This window comes from Ictalurus furcatus, chromosome 7, assembly GCF_023375685.1.
Source record: "Ictalurus furcatus strain D&B chromosome 7, Billie_1.0, whole genome shotgun sequence".
NCBI classification, from domain to species: domain Eukaryota; kingdom Metazoa; phylum Chordata; class Actinopteri; order Siluriformes; family Ictaluridae; genus Ictalurus; species Ictalurus furcatus.
The window spans coordinates 16,417,534-16,431,922 of NC_071261.1; the positions used below are offsets into that span (position 1 = coordinate 16,417,534).

The window sequence follows — 14,389 nt, forward strand, 5'->3', positions numbered from 1 at the left end:
AATCACAGAGATCACACTTCCCCCTGTTCTGATGTTTGATGTGAACATGAACTGAAGCTTTTAATCTGTATCTACATGATTTTATGCATTGTGCAGCTTCCACATGATTGGCTGATTTGTTAACTGCATAAATGAGTAGGTTTGCAGGTGTTCCTATTAAAGTGGACGGTGAGTCTACATCCACATGTCTAAGTGTCAATAATAAAAGTTTAAAATGACATTACACATCCCTGACCTATATGTAAAGTATTTGCCATTGAGTCTGGTTTTGCTGAATGGAGAGCATTCGGCTTATAGAAAGTCTGCTGAAAGAGCCGTGGCGTTCAGACGGAACAGCGAGTTTGCACACGCTTACGTTTATTTTTTTTTAAACAATTTGCAAACATTATGAGAAACGTGGTGAACTACATGATGACCGGCTTCAACGAACTTTTAATTTGACTACACCAAAAACCATTTCCGGTTGTCGAAGAGTTTTCAACTTTCACCCTGTCTCTCTGGCTTCCTCTTCCGTTTCGGTGACACCAGGTATGGCGGATTCCATCTTTTCGCGAAAGAAACGAAAAAGCTATCGCTTGTAATCTTCAGTTTTGGATCTTCATATCCACATAGTTTTGATCTATACGTGTTATTTACAGTGTAAAGAATTAAACCTATAAGATATTGGCTTGGTTTTCATATCGAGAAGTTTAATTTGCTCTGCTTGAGTGCTAGCGCTAGCTCAAACCGGTGTAACTCGGGGCCCTTATTATATACATGTAGGCTTCCAGTCTTTATTGAATTAAATACCTATATGTTTGTAAACGATTCATTATTAAATGTTGAAAGGAAAGTATTCTGATTTGTTTAACGGAATTTGGTTAAGTTTAACGGAACTCTAACATGCGAGTATTTAGCAGCGCCTTTGCAGCTGAAATGTGTCACTTTAAACGTTGTTTTTCTACAAAGCATTTCTAATAACTATGCCTGTATTTTTGTTCTCCAGGTCAAGATGGTTCAGCGCCTGACTTACCGCCGTAGGCTGTCCTACAACACCACCTCCAACAAGACCAGGCTGTGAGTGAGACCCAGTCAGTTTCCCTTAACACTCACTGCACATTTAGTACTCCAGGTCTTGAGGCCCAATTCTGATTTGTTGACTATATCCGATTTTTTTTTATGACCCGCTTACATCTTTTAAAAGCCACCCATATCCGATATTTTCATTTACACTATACACTTCGTGAAACAACCCAAAGTTACTAGAAAAGCTTAGGCTGAAAAGGAAATAAAAATGGCACAGTTTGCAATGGATGCAGATGAAAATATAATACAAGCTTTTTCTTCCCACACTGTATTTAAAGGTAAGCAAAACACTGGCCTCTTAAGGTGGTGGGGGGGGAAGGAGAGCCGTTAATGAGAGCCGTTAATGAGAGTTGTTTTCGCGGTTGGTGTCCACCTGAGCTGACATCATTCACCACCGTCGCTTTTTTAATGATGTACGACTCGTGTTGACGTGAATATCCGACTTGTCCGCTTACATGGCTGACGCAAATGCACGTATCAGATTTATTTCCACATATGAATGAGGCCTAAAACGGATCTTAGACTATCTCAGAATCCATGTGCCTTCCCCCCCCACATGTCCATGGGTCATATCCGATCTGTGCCACATGGGAGGGGGAAAAAATCTGAATTGGGTCACTTGAACCATGTAGTGTGTACCGTGTACGCTTAGGGACAGTGTACAATACGCATTATGCAAATTTCCTCATCAGCAGAGTATGCGCGTACTGTATGCATGCTTCCCAAATTTTCTAACCGTGCGTACTTTCTACACGCAGGTCGAACATGTGCTTTAATTCTTTAGCACTATTTAGTTGTTCCACAAGGTGGCAACAGTGACCCAGGGCCATTGATTGTCAAGGTAGTTGAAGAAAAAACCTGAAGAAACGGAGTTGCAGTTGAGGAAACAGTGGAGTGCAGTTTAGAAAGGACCCGCATTTGTATAATTCTATCCTTATAGAATACAAGGTTATTTGTAAACGGGTGATAATCGTGGTGAGAGATTGCCCAAGTATTGTTCTTTGTGTTGGTATTCTTCTTCGTTGTTGTCCTTCACACAAAGACCTACTTTACTGCTCTGTACTGACTACGACCGTTTGTGTACGCGTATATTCCAAGCGGCATATACTGTGAAAGGTTATGTGTATGACTGTTCACATATGCTAGCACACGTGAAAAATAACGAAAGTATACCAGAGGCTTTAGTAGTGCCTTGCATGTGTACCGATTTAACAGCACTGGAAGTGTTCATGGCCTGTCTTCAGCTTAAAGACACAAAACATGGATATCGAGTAGTTCAATCATGTTAGGTCTTGGTGTTGACAGATATTTTTCTGAAAGCATCGTGGGTTATCATCAGTACTTCAACAACACTGCACAGGGACCAAGTGGTCATTGAATTATGTTAATTTGCTGCTCTGTTGAATTATTAATTCACAAAGTGCTTATTAAAACGGAAAAACACTTTAGGATGTGCTGGAGGAGAATATCCAACATTGTACTGCTGACAGCATCACACCACCCTATCATAGGTTACTGTCCTATAGAGCACACTAGTTTTGCTGTGGTGAACACTCAGCATTGATACTGAATTTAATTAACAGTTGTTTCTGTTTTGCCATCAGATCCCGGACCCCTGGTAACCGGATCGTATATCTCTACACCAAGAAGACTGGCAAGGCTCCCAAGTCAGCATGTGGAATCTGCCCCGGTAGACTGCGTGGTGTAAGTATTGCTTTATATCAAGCTTGTTTACTCTATAGTATTCAGGCTGTGATGCTTTAAATGCGGTTAAAAGAGATATAATCAAGAAGAATAGTTTGTCACTGGGTGCACAGACCAAAAATATTAACCTAATATGGTCACAGTGCGGTATAGTGGTCACCGTTTTCCAACAGCTTGGTGAGAATTTTTTTTTTTGCAAGAGGTGATCTTGCTTAAAATAATCTCCAGAACTCATAAATCATTCTGTACGGGATAGATTTTTTTTTTTATGATTGTTTCGGCCAAAAATGTTAGATTTTTCTGCGGCTTTTTAAAAAAATTTGTGATGCAACTTGCTGCATGTTTTATGCTTTTTTTTTTTGGAGAAAAGTACTTGAATTGGCAAAATTGCAATTTTCACAAATTTGTTTTGCACGATCTTGTGCAGTGATTGTTGGTAAGTGAGACTTTTTAGCTGTACTCATGTTCGACACATGAATCGACGAAGGCTTTGGTTGAATATGCATTGTGCTGATGTCACATGACTCATCTTGTCACAAATCTGTGCTAATTTTGAAAACGTGCAAGCTCCTCCGACTATTGCGGAGTTTTCTTGGTTTTGCGTTAATTTCTGCGATCGCAGAATCTTGGAGAGACTGCTAAATACGTCCACAAGACCCTGCATGTTGATGAGGATGTCCAGTAGACCAATACGTACGTAGTTTAGGCGAGGAAATCTTAACGTTTTTCAACCATGAAACCCTGTAACTGTTAAATAAATCCAGACTTCTGTTGTAAACATAATCCAACTGTTCAAATGTTAGTTAAATTAAACAGGCAGGTTATTGGAGGAGTTTATTTTTGAACTTCCTGAACCTGACAGTTGTCTACTGGATTCATATAACATTGTTTATAGGTCTACTTTTTGTTGCGTTAAGGTTTGGGTTAAACCCATTTCATTCAAGTGAGCAAATAGGCTAATATAGTATTGTCAGTTATGGCTCTTTTGCTTCATGTTTGCTTATTTATGAAAACAAAATCTGAAAGCCCTGTAGGTGTGCATGCTTTCACAAGCCTTTAAAATTGCATTTAATACAATGAACCATGACAAAGTGAATGTTAGCGGTAACACTGTGCACAAGAGCACAAAGGAAATTGTGCAGCTGACTTAAGTGAAGGAGGAAATGTCTTCATTTTTATCCGAAATATTGATTTATCTTTTTAATTTCATCTTAAACATCAAAGTTAGGTATACATTTTGCTTGTTCAAGCCTTTACATAATTAACAGCTGAATCAAACATTTTAATTTGCGTCCATCAGGATCGGCACTGTTTAATCTGAATTAGGTTGTAAGTAAACCGGTCTTCCACACGTCAAAGTGCACATGTTTTGCCCCTGAAATCCTTTGACACAGTTGATCAGGCTTGAAATGGTAGCGTAATGGATGTAGCTCTGTTCAGTTAGGAACAACTTTCTGTGGTCATGTTAATGTTCTTGGTGCTGTTTATATTGATGCGTATATTATAATCTCCCTGTTGAGTGTGTTCAAAGTTCTGAATGCTCAAATATTTGTTTGAACAGATCCGTGCAGTGAGACCTCAGGTTCTGATGAGGCTCTCAAAGACCAAGAAGCATGTGAGCAGAGCCTATGGTGGTTCCATGTGTGCCAAATGTGTGCGTGACAGGTAAGAGCATTCATATGTTACATTAGTTTGAGTAAGTAAAGCCTTACTTATTTTTGTTCTGTATAGGAGTGTGCTCTTTTTCTTCTGGTTGTCTTATCTTAGTGTGTGAACTCCAGGCTACTCCAGGACACTGTCAAATAGTTAATGATAATGATCAAATTGCCTTTTTCTAATTACTCATGAACGCAGTTGCATCTCAGACGAAGGTGGGCTGGGATCGTGAATGACATAACAGGAATATACGCTACTGGTTAAAAGTTTGGAGACACTTGACTGAAATGTTTATGATCTTAAAAATCTTTTGATAAGAAGGTGTATGATTAAACGTTTGAAATCGGTAACATTTAATGGTAACCAACATTTTATTTACAAAAAGATTTTTTTTAAACAAACGACTTGGAGCGAAATATTCTGAAAAGCAGCCAATAAGTGTCCAGCATAGGTGGGAACTCCTTTAATACTGTTTAAAAAGCATCTCAGGGAGATTCCTCAAGAAATCGGTTGAGAAAATGCCAAGAGTATATTTTTGAAACTTCTCAGGGAAAAGGGTATCTACTTTGAAGATGATGAAATATTAAATTATTATTATTATTTATCACAACATAATTCCCATAGTTCAGTTTGTGTTATTGCAGAGTTTTGATGACTTTATTATAATAAAATGTAGGGGGAAAAATAGTGTTTCTAAACTTTTGACTGCAGGTTAAGTGTTCAGCATATCTGGGAGAGTTTGTAGTCAAGTATTCTAATCTTTCCTGGTGTGTGCGAAAATGTCATTGGAGCTGACTAACCCTTAATTTATACTGGATGTGTCTGTCTGTTCCGGTCACACTACTGCCACAACTGAGTGTTTAATTTTTATCAAGAAACTAATATTGAAATATATCTGTCAGTGATGCATGGGTGATGGGTAGAGGTGCACCCATGAATCGGCCGATAGTTTAAAAACATCCGCTGATCAGGGCCGATTATATCTCGTCAATCACGAGGGTGGGAAAACACATCGAATTCACGCTGTGTGTAAAGATGTCGTCTCTTGTGTGGAATGACGACAAAACTGCAGTTTATAATCTCGGTAAGCTCTGCACTGCTAAAAACTTTACATCGGAAGTGAGCAGCAGATGGGGTTTGTTTGTTTATTTATTTATTTATTATTTATTTAAGGAATGCAGGTAGCAGATTCTTCTGTGAAAAGTGACATTATTTGAGAGCACTTTGAGAGTGGCATTATCTGCTATTAGAATAGCATGTATAGGGTAATGTGATCACTTGAGTGCATGTGCATTCCAGCTATCTTGATGACTAACCTTACAGCAGGTATGCTCTGCAGCTGTATGTAATCCTATCTTGATCCACGTAGGCTATTGATGGCATCTGTCATGTCCGTTATGCACATACAGGATACAGTGCTTGAAGTTTGATTGTTTTTCTGTTGATAAATAATACAACTTCTAACAAGTTCTCCATCCCTGTGTAAAATGTAAACGTGTGCACAATATGGAAATTTCTTATACAGCTTTTTAGAATAATTTATTTGCAGTGCATATACACATTGTGAAGCTAACTGACATGTTTTGTCTCTTCCAGGATCAAGCGTGCTTTCCTTATTGAGGAGCAGAAGATTGTTGTCAAAGTTCTCAAGGCACAGGCACAGAGTCAGAAAGCGAAGTAAATGAGTGTTTGTACTTTAAAATAAATGTTTCGGAACAGACATTTGTGTCCTGTTATGCTTTATAAATCATGGAGTTTTAATTTTTTTGTTTCTTCATAAAACCCTCCTGTACATCACGGGTAGTTATAAAGCTATTCGAGTTTAACAGTCATTGGGCATCATTTATCAATCTTTTAGAGTGTAAATGTTTGTGTAAGCCAAACCAATCTAAAACCTTCTGCCGGATTTACAAAAGTTTGAAAGGGCTGTTTTTTTTGTTTTTTTTTTTTTTTGTTCTCCATATTTGCACATGTATGTTGATTCCCCATAAAATGCAAAGTGCCTTCCAGACACAGCTCATTTGCATGTGAGGACACCCACAAAACTCTGTAGATATTCAAGTACACATGCTGCTAGGAGCAGGAAATGAACTAGGCTGAAAGGCAAAAGTGGAAGTTATTTTGACTCTCAAAATATTTATAGATAGATGGATAGATAATCAGACATTGTGCACAAAACAATAATAGCATGAGGATGTGCAGTTTAACCTGAATAGTATATTCCATTATATAAAAGTGCAGTCATTCATGCAAATTATATAATTGGAAGTTGATAAAGTTGAGGTTTACATTAGTCGTGTGTTATTTTACACATGGCAGCAGGAGTAGACTACAAACGCTATTCCCAGTTTATGGGGTTTTCAAATTTCGTGTGTAAACACTTTTATGTACACCTTTTTTGCAAATCAACCAACTGTAGACTTTAAGTGGAACTGGCAGAAACCATTGGGAACCAGTGGCGCTATGCATGCTTGAATGGTGCCGTTGGGGCTCGCTACAGCGTTAATCACTGGGGTGGCCTGTATGCTTGAGGTTTCGTTGAAGGACGTGAGGGTCAATCCTATGGGCACCAGAGGAGGTGTGACTGGTAGTAATACCATAGCAGGTCAACATCATCTGTACCTGTGCAAGTGATGAAGCTTACTCAGTACACTTCTAAGTGTAAATTGCCCATGACTGTTCTTGGTAGGGTCGAAATACTGACACAACTGACTTGAAATGGTGTTAGATTTTTTGAGAATCTGCTGAATAAAATAAAAATTGTGCCAGTGGTCAGTGTGTTGACCTGTAAATGAAGGTCAAGGACAAGTATGAAATGTTACACTTAGTAAATTATTAATAGGAAATTAATAATTTACTATTAACTTAAATGCCTACCTATTGTAACAGTCCATAGTTTGTGCATTTTAATTTATTTTTATTTTTTAGTTTATTTACAAAATTGCACTAAATGAAGAACTTTCCCAGCAAACACACAAACCTTTCCATAATGTTAGCGTTTGGATGTAAATGGGTTTCACATTTGGTTATTTTAGTACGCTAGTATTCCAGGTACAGACATCCCATTTAGATCAACGTTTACTCTGACTCATTTTCTATAATCACTTTTTCTTGATCAGGGCACCATGCATGTGTGTGCACACATATTCATACACTCATTCACACCAAGGAACAATTTATCCCTCAAGCTTGTTTTTGGGAGGTGGAAGGAAACCGGAGAACCAGGAAGAAACCCACATGGAGAGGACATGTAATGAACCTCCACACAGATAATTACCTGAGGTCAGGATCACTACACACTCTGCCACTGCACCATCCTTTAGATAAACATTTGTATAAATGTTTGTATAAAACATTTGCCACTGTATAAAATATTTCATTTATCAAAATGGAATGTGAATTAATTCTGTATTCAATCCCTCCATTTTCCATACCACTTATCCTACACAAGGTCACGGGGGAGCCTGGAGCCTATCCCAGGGATCTCGGGGCACAAGACAGGAGACACTGGACCCTGAGGTGCCAACCCATCACAGGGCACAATCGCACATACACATTTACACACTACGTACAATTTGGAAATGTCAATCAACCTACAACGCATGTCTTTGGACTGGGGCAGGAAACCCCGAAGCACAGTGAGAACATGCAAACCCCGTGCACACAGGGCGGACGCGGGATTCGAACCTCCAACCCCGGAGGCAAATGTGACGCCCGTAATTCTGTATTACACATTTAAAATAAAGTCTTTTTCATTGGACAAGATAAGATCGGGGCATTTTGAGGTGAAAGTAGGCATGGACAGTTTGTTTTTTTCTTTGTTTAAAATAAGCGTCCTTGATACATCTACTTCTCAACAAGGGTACTACTCATCCCACTTCATCTGTTACAGTATCATTACTGCTGTTATACAGTTTATAGTTATATAAAAAATGAAGTTATTATTATTATTAAGACACTGTGTCCGTCCTGTTTTATTATATATGAACCTACCGGAAACCTTATGAGAACTAACCAGGTTTGTATAGTAACAGGTGTGCATAAAGATGGTTTAGACTAGAGAATGCTCCCTTCTGAGGGATTAGGGCATAGCTATGATCACTACAGAATGGAACACAGCCAGGTGTTTTAAGGCACTGCTACAGAGGTGTTGTGCTATTATTTTGACACTATTTGTCGATAAAGTTTCGGACCTAGCTCAAATTTTGGTAGAATTTGGTCAGGACAGAAATGTACCAAGTTAAATGTAAATTTGTAAATGTAGTCTAGTAATAAACTATATAAAGAAATCGCGTTATGTACTGAAGGCAGTCCTTTATTGTGGCGGTTAGCTGTGTACGCTGCAGCCTGTGTGTTTGAGCTACTTCCTGTACACGTCGCTCTTACGGCGCTTCACTAACCGGCCAGGAGTGTGAAAAGGACACGAATGATGGAAACTTTAATTAGCCTGCCGTTTACTTTGTTAGAATGTCCAAATATCAAGCTGAAGAAGCCGTCCTGGCTGCACATGCCCTCTGCTATGACCGTGTATGCTGTGGTGATTGTGTCCTACTTTCTCATAACTGGGGGTGAGTACTACTTCTGCTACTACTCCTACTATTACTGCTACTAATGCTACTAATGCTATTACTATTACTGCTGCTAGTACTGCTACTACTACTGCTACTAATGCTACTAATGCTACTAATGGTATTACTACTACTACTACTGCTGCTACTAATGCTATTACTACTACTACTCCTACCTCTACTACTATTGCTGCTTCTAATGCTATTTACTGCTCCTACTGCTACTAATGCTATTACTTTTACTACTGCTGCTACTACTCCTACTGCTGCTACTACTCCTACTGCTGCTAATGCTATTACTATTGCTACTACTGCTACTAATGCTATTACTACTACTATTACTATTGCTGCTACTACTAATGCTATTACTACTACTCCTGTACTACTCCTACTGTTACTCCTACTCTATTACTGCTACTCCTACTACTATTACTCCTACTACTGCTGCTACTGTACTCCTACTACTCCTCCTCCTACTATTATTACTCCTAATATTGCTACTACTGCTTCTACTACTCCTATTACTACTGCTACTACTGTACTCCTACTATTCCTAATATTACTGTACTACTACTACTACTCCTATCACTACTACTACTACTACTCTTACTACTACTACTACTACTACTGTACTACTCATACTCCTCCTCCTACTACTGTACTACTCCTATCACGACTATTCCTGCTACTACTACTGTACTACTCATACTGCTACTATTACTAAACTAGTGTTAGCCTGCTGTGTGTCTGTGATAGTTGTGCTGTGGAAATACTCTGCAAGCTCACTTTTTCTGCTCCCTTCATAATATAATGTAATTATTTCGATGTGAACTTTTATTTGATGCCTAAGATTTCGCATTAACAGTTTGCACCCACGTTTATTGAAGTAAGTAGGTAACCAGAGTTAGCTTATTAGGTTCACATCTCCCATTCAGCTAAACTGCAGGCTGTAATATAATGAGTTATCTAGCTGTCATGCAGTGTTTTTTTAATGCATTAGCAGATAAACTAAAAAAAAAAGGCAACTAAATGACATTTAGAATATACTAATACATATAATCTAATAATACAACCACTCCCCCACCCCACCGACATTTTGACTTATCTACTTTGAACATTAGCTACATATAGCTAGCTTGGTGATATTATGATATCCATTATGTAGTAATAATAATGATAGTACTAGTAAAACATTTTGTTTAAGAGAGCCTTTTACAGTATCCAAGGACACATACAGATGTGTCACAGATCATAAAAAGCATGTGGATATTCATAATGAAAATGATGGTCCAAAAAAAAAAAAAAAGAGGGATAAAACATTAATTTATCTTCATCAGTAAGCGCTTTATGTTGCTTAGGGTCGCACTGGATCCGGAGCCTATTCCAGAAACCCTGGTCATGAGGCAGGATACACCTGGAAATGGATGGGACACCAGTCTATCAAAGGCGCACACATGCACACATTCACACACTCATTCACACCTATGGGCAGTTTACTATAGTTAGTCACCTGCTTGTGTGCATATACATGTATGCACGCATGTATGTAATAAATATTTTGACGTGGGAGGAAACTTGAAAACCCAGAAAAAACGAGAGGTGAATGCAGAGAGAACATGCACAAAAACTCCACAGAGAGACTAACTCGTGTTCAGGATTGATTAGAAGCCTTGGAGCTGTGAGGCAGAAATGCTAGCAGCTCTGCCATCATGCAGGTGGAATTAAAACAATGTTTGCTTAATAAGTTTAATCCCAAATGTGTTTTACTTCCAGGTATAATCTATGATGTCATCGTTGAGCCGCCCAGTGTGGGTTCAATGACTGATGAACACGGTCATCAGAGACCTGTGGCGTTTTTGGCTTACAGGTGAGAACCTCAATAATGGCACCCACTTTTCTGTAGCAAATATGTGTGAGGTTTAAATGCATTCTGACAAATCCGTTCATCTTGTCTGTGTCTCAGGGTCAACGGGCAGTACATCATGGAGGGTCTGGCGTCCAGCTTCCTCTTCACTATGGGCGGTCTCGGCTTCATCATTCTGGACCGTTCCAATGCGCCAAATATTCCTAAACTCAACCGCTTCCTGCTACTCTTCATTGGATTTGTGAGTGTGCTGCTGAGCTTCTTCATGGCCCGAGTTTTCATGAGGATGAAGCTGCCGTAAGTCCAACATTTATCCCAATATATCAGTTAGTCTTCTGTACCTTTGATTCCACTAATTCAGCGTTGGTTTGAAGGATACATGAAATCCTCAAGGAAATATTTCTTAATAGGTTCGAGGTTTATGTATGAGTGCAGAATTATTTTGCTACAGGAGGCTGCTAAAATCACATGCAGGGTTTTCCCTACGATTGAAAGGTTTAGGCACAGCACCTAAGTGTTTTCGTGGACCGCCTTAAGTAGAATGAACATAAAAAGGCATTTAGGCGACATATCAGAATGAATGTAAAAACAACGGTGAGAGGAAGCTGCCAAACATGAATGACCTGCCAATCAACAATCAGTGTTTGGACAAACGCTTTTGAGATTGGTGTGTGACAGATGCTCATTGCCAAGCTAATGAAACAGCTGATTGGATATTTCTCAGTACCGGTAATGGAGAAGTCGATGGTAGTTACAGACATCAACTCGGATAAGCAGGTTGGAAACCATCGTTAAGGTAAACCTCAACAAAGAATATATGAAGTACAACTCCAATTCCAAAAAAGTTGGGACGTTGTATAAAATGTAAATAAATGTAAATTAAAACAATGCAGTGAATTGCAAATCTCATAAACCCATATGTTATTCACAATAGAACATAGAAAACATATCAAATGTTTCAACTGAGTAAATGTACAATTTTAAGAAAAAAAATAAGGTAATTTTGAATTACTTTCAAAAGTAATTTTTTGTAATTTTAAAAAATTTCAATTAAAATTTTTTTAATGAAAACTGCTGATTAACGTTTTTTCCCCCTAAAAAACAACAAAAACGCTGTTCTAAAATGCACTTGTATCTTCATTAAATCTCAAACATGTTGGTGAAATGAATAAACTTTTGACTACAAGTACAATAAGTGTTGCCACCTTTCTTTCACAAATTTGGTAAGGATAATGGTTAAAAACAATGTAAAGATAATTGCGTTGAATAATTTCAATACTCTTTTAAATATCAAAGCTTGTTTCAAATCGTGCATATTGTTTTCTCATGAACTAATCAGAATGTATTAAGTGTAGCACATTTATGATTGTGTTTGATGTCTCTTTTGCAGTGGTTATCTCATGGGTTAAATCTGCACAGGGCCTTTTCATGTGGCACACGCCACAGGCAGAGACAGAAGGATGACTGCATATGAACAGAAAATGCCCTTCCTTCCTGGATCAGCGTGATTATGATTTTGTGTGTGTGTGTGTGTATGTGAGTGAGTTTATGCAAAATGTGCATATCCTGATTGGGAAAGGAAGACATATCTTGTATGTGAGCTCTGTGCTAAGTGATAAAAATCAGTTTACATATGGAGTAAATTACATGCTTGTTAAAGAAAGCTAGAAAAGGATTTAAATCTGTCCTGTGGGGGTGGCTTTTTCTATATAAAACTAAAATAAAAGCTCTTTATACAGCTCTGATGTTTGATTTTTTTTAATGTATAAATGATGCATTTACTATATATTAGAATTGCAACAACTAATCGATAAAATAGATAATAATCGATTAATAATAATTATAATAGATTATGAGAATAATCTCATTATCGATTAGTTGGTCTGCGTGCAGCACGGGGTGCGTTTACTCAGTACCTTACTTCTCTTCCGGAGAGTAAATACTAAAGCTGTGTCCCAAATGAAGTACTATACACTTATACTATGCACTGTGTAAGCTACCGTCTTGTGTATGAATTTTAGAAAGGTAATATCATCTTAAATGGAACACTAGCGGTTTTTTTACTAACCGGAAGTGTAAGCCGCTTCCTAGTCAGTGGCGCATGACGTCATACGCACGCAATGCGACGCCGCTAGCCAGAATAGCCAGAGTCACCGACGATAACCTTCAATTCACTGTTTGTCAACGTTTATGACCTCAGTCACCATCAGACGGAGGCAAAATCATCACGTGACTGCGGAAGAAAGTGCGAGACCTCCAAGTCCTCTAAGGCAGAGGAGCATTTTATATTAAACACCGCGGAGAAGATCAAACTTTATGAAGCGGAGTTTGTGAAGCACTGAATCACGACAGTGATGCTGTCTCGAGTTGCTTAAAAGGTTTAGTTTCATTTAGGTTTATTGTCATTATATGCTGTATCAGTGTACATTCTGTTGTTTATTATAACGGAAGTAATCTGTTAGTAACGAGGCCGCATTGCTCCTCACGCGCGGTGTAGACGCGCTGATACACACTGGGAGTGCGAGTAAGATCTGGAATGTCTAATTAAAACACTACGATTAAAAGTAAACACGAGTAAAATAATATTCCTAAAGGCAGTGAGCAACAGAAACCACAAGGTGCAGTAAAAGTGAGTTTTTATTATTAATATAAGATTGTAGTTTAATTCAGTGCCTTTTGTGCATCCATAAAAAAATGCATAAATACTATATATATATATATATATATATATATATATATAAAGTTCATATTATATAAAGTATTTATGCATTATTTTTTATGGATGCACAAAAAGCACTGAATTATACTACAGTCCTAAATGAATAATATATATTCTGGTGTGTGTCTGTGTGTATTGGGTTCTTTTCAGTCTTATAATTCTAATTCTAATTGTTTATAACAGTCGTGTAAAGTTTTAGTCTAAAGTTTATATTTGTAACACTGTTTGTGGATTTTATTTTAAATAAACAAAATTATGGTACGGAAAGTTTGCCCCGTCCGATTAATCGAAATAATAATCAGCCAACTAATCGATTATGAAAATAATCCTTAGTTGCAGCACTACTATATATATATATATATATATATATATATATATATATATATATATATATATATATATATACACATGTGTGTGTGTGTGTATATATATATATATATATATATATATATATATATAATTATATTATTATTATTATTATTATTATTATTATTATTATTATTTTCCTTGTAGATGAGCCTTTATTCTTTAAACTTTATCAGAAAGTGGTGCAGGTCCAAGATGAGTTTTTGAGCCTAAATATGAACTCTGAGCATGTATGAGTAGTAATGAATATTACTACTTATAACTAATTTTATGACTGTGTGTGTGTGTTTGTGTGTGCACGTGTGCGTGCGTGCGAGCCTGGTGCCCTGTAATATTGGCTGGTGTCCTATCCAGGGGGCCTCATAGACAGTGTTCCTGGGACAGGCTCCAGAACCACCACGACCCTGATCAGGATAAAACTAAAAGTGAGTGAGTGATTACACATAA

At 37.8% G+C, this 14,389-nt stretch overlaps 2 protein-coding genes across 2 annotated transcripts; both read left to right on the forward strand.

The window, feature by feature from the left end:
- Positions 1–503: 503 nt before the first annotated feature.
- rpl34 (ribosomal protein L34) lies at positions 504–6,145 on the forward strand. The gene is made up of 5 exons (XM_053628951.1): positions 504–528; positions 986–1,056; positions 2,670–2,769; positions 4,331–4,434; positions 6,022–6,145. The coding sequence occupies exons 2-5, from the start codon at positions 992–994 to the stop codon at positions 6,104–6,106; spliced, it is 354 nt and encodes a 117-aa protein (XP_053484926.1). The 5' UTR covers positions 504–528; positions 986–991; the 3' UTR covers positions 6,107–6,145.
- A 2,476-nt stretch (positions 6,146–8,621) lies between these two features.
- On the forward strand, positions 8,622–12,602 carry ostc (oligosaccharyltransferase complex subunit). Its single transcript, XM_053628949.1, has 4 exons — positions 8,622–8,993; positions 10,767–10,860; positions 10,957–11,154; positions 12,248–12,602. Exons 1-4 carry the CDS (start codon positions 8,852–8,854, stop codon positions 12,264–12,266), a joined length of 453 nt encoding a protein of 150 aa, XP_053484924.1. The 5' UTR covers positions 8,622–8,851; the 3' UTR covers positions 12,267–12,602.
- The last annotated feature ends 1,787 nt before the right edge of the window (positions 12,603–14,389 follow it).

Excerpts from the sequence above, each read along its gene's own strand:
- rpl34 (XM_053628951.1), top strand. The coding sequence starts at position 992 with ATGGTTCAGCGCCTGACTTACCGCCGTAGGCTGTCCTACAACACCACC. Across the intron at positions 1,057-2,669 it reads ACCTCCAACAAGACCAGGCT|ATCCCGGACCCCTGGTAACC; the intron begins GTGAGTGAGACC and ends TTTTGCCATCAG. Across the intron at positions 2,770-4,330 it reads GCCCCGGTAGACTGCGTGGT|ATCCGTGCAGTGAGACCTCA; the intron begins GTAAGTATTGCT and ends TTGTTTGAACAG.
- ostc (XM_053628949.1), top strand. The coding sequence starts at position 8,852 with ATGATGGAAACTTTAATTAGCCTGCCGTTTACTTTGTTAGAATGTCCA. Across the intron at positions 8,994-10,766 it reads CTACTTTCTCATAACTGGGG|GTATAATCTATGATGTCATC; the intron begins GTGAGTACTACT and ends TTTTACTTCCAG. Across the intron at positions 10,861-10,956 it reads GTGGCGTTTTTGGCTTACAG|GGTCAACGGGCAGTACATCA; the intron begins GTGAGAACCTCA and ends TCTGTGTCTCAG.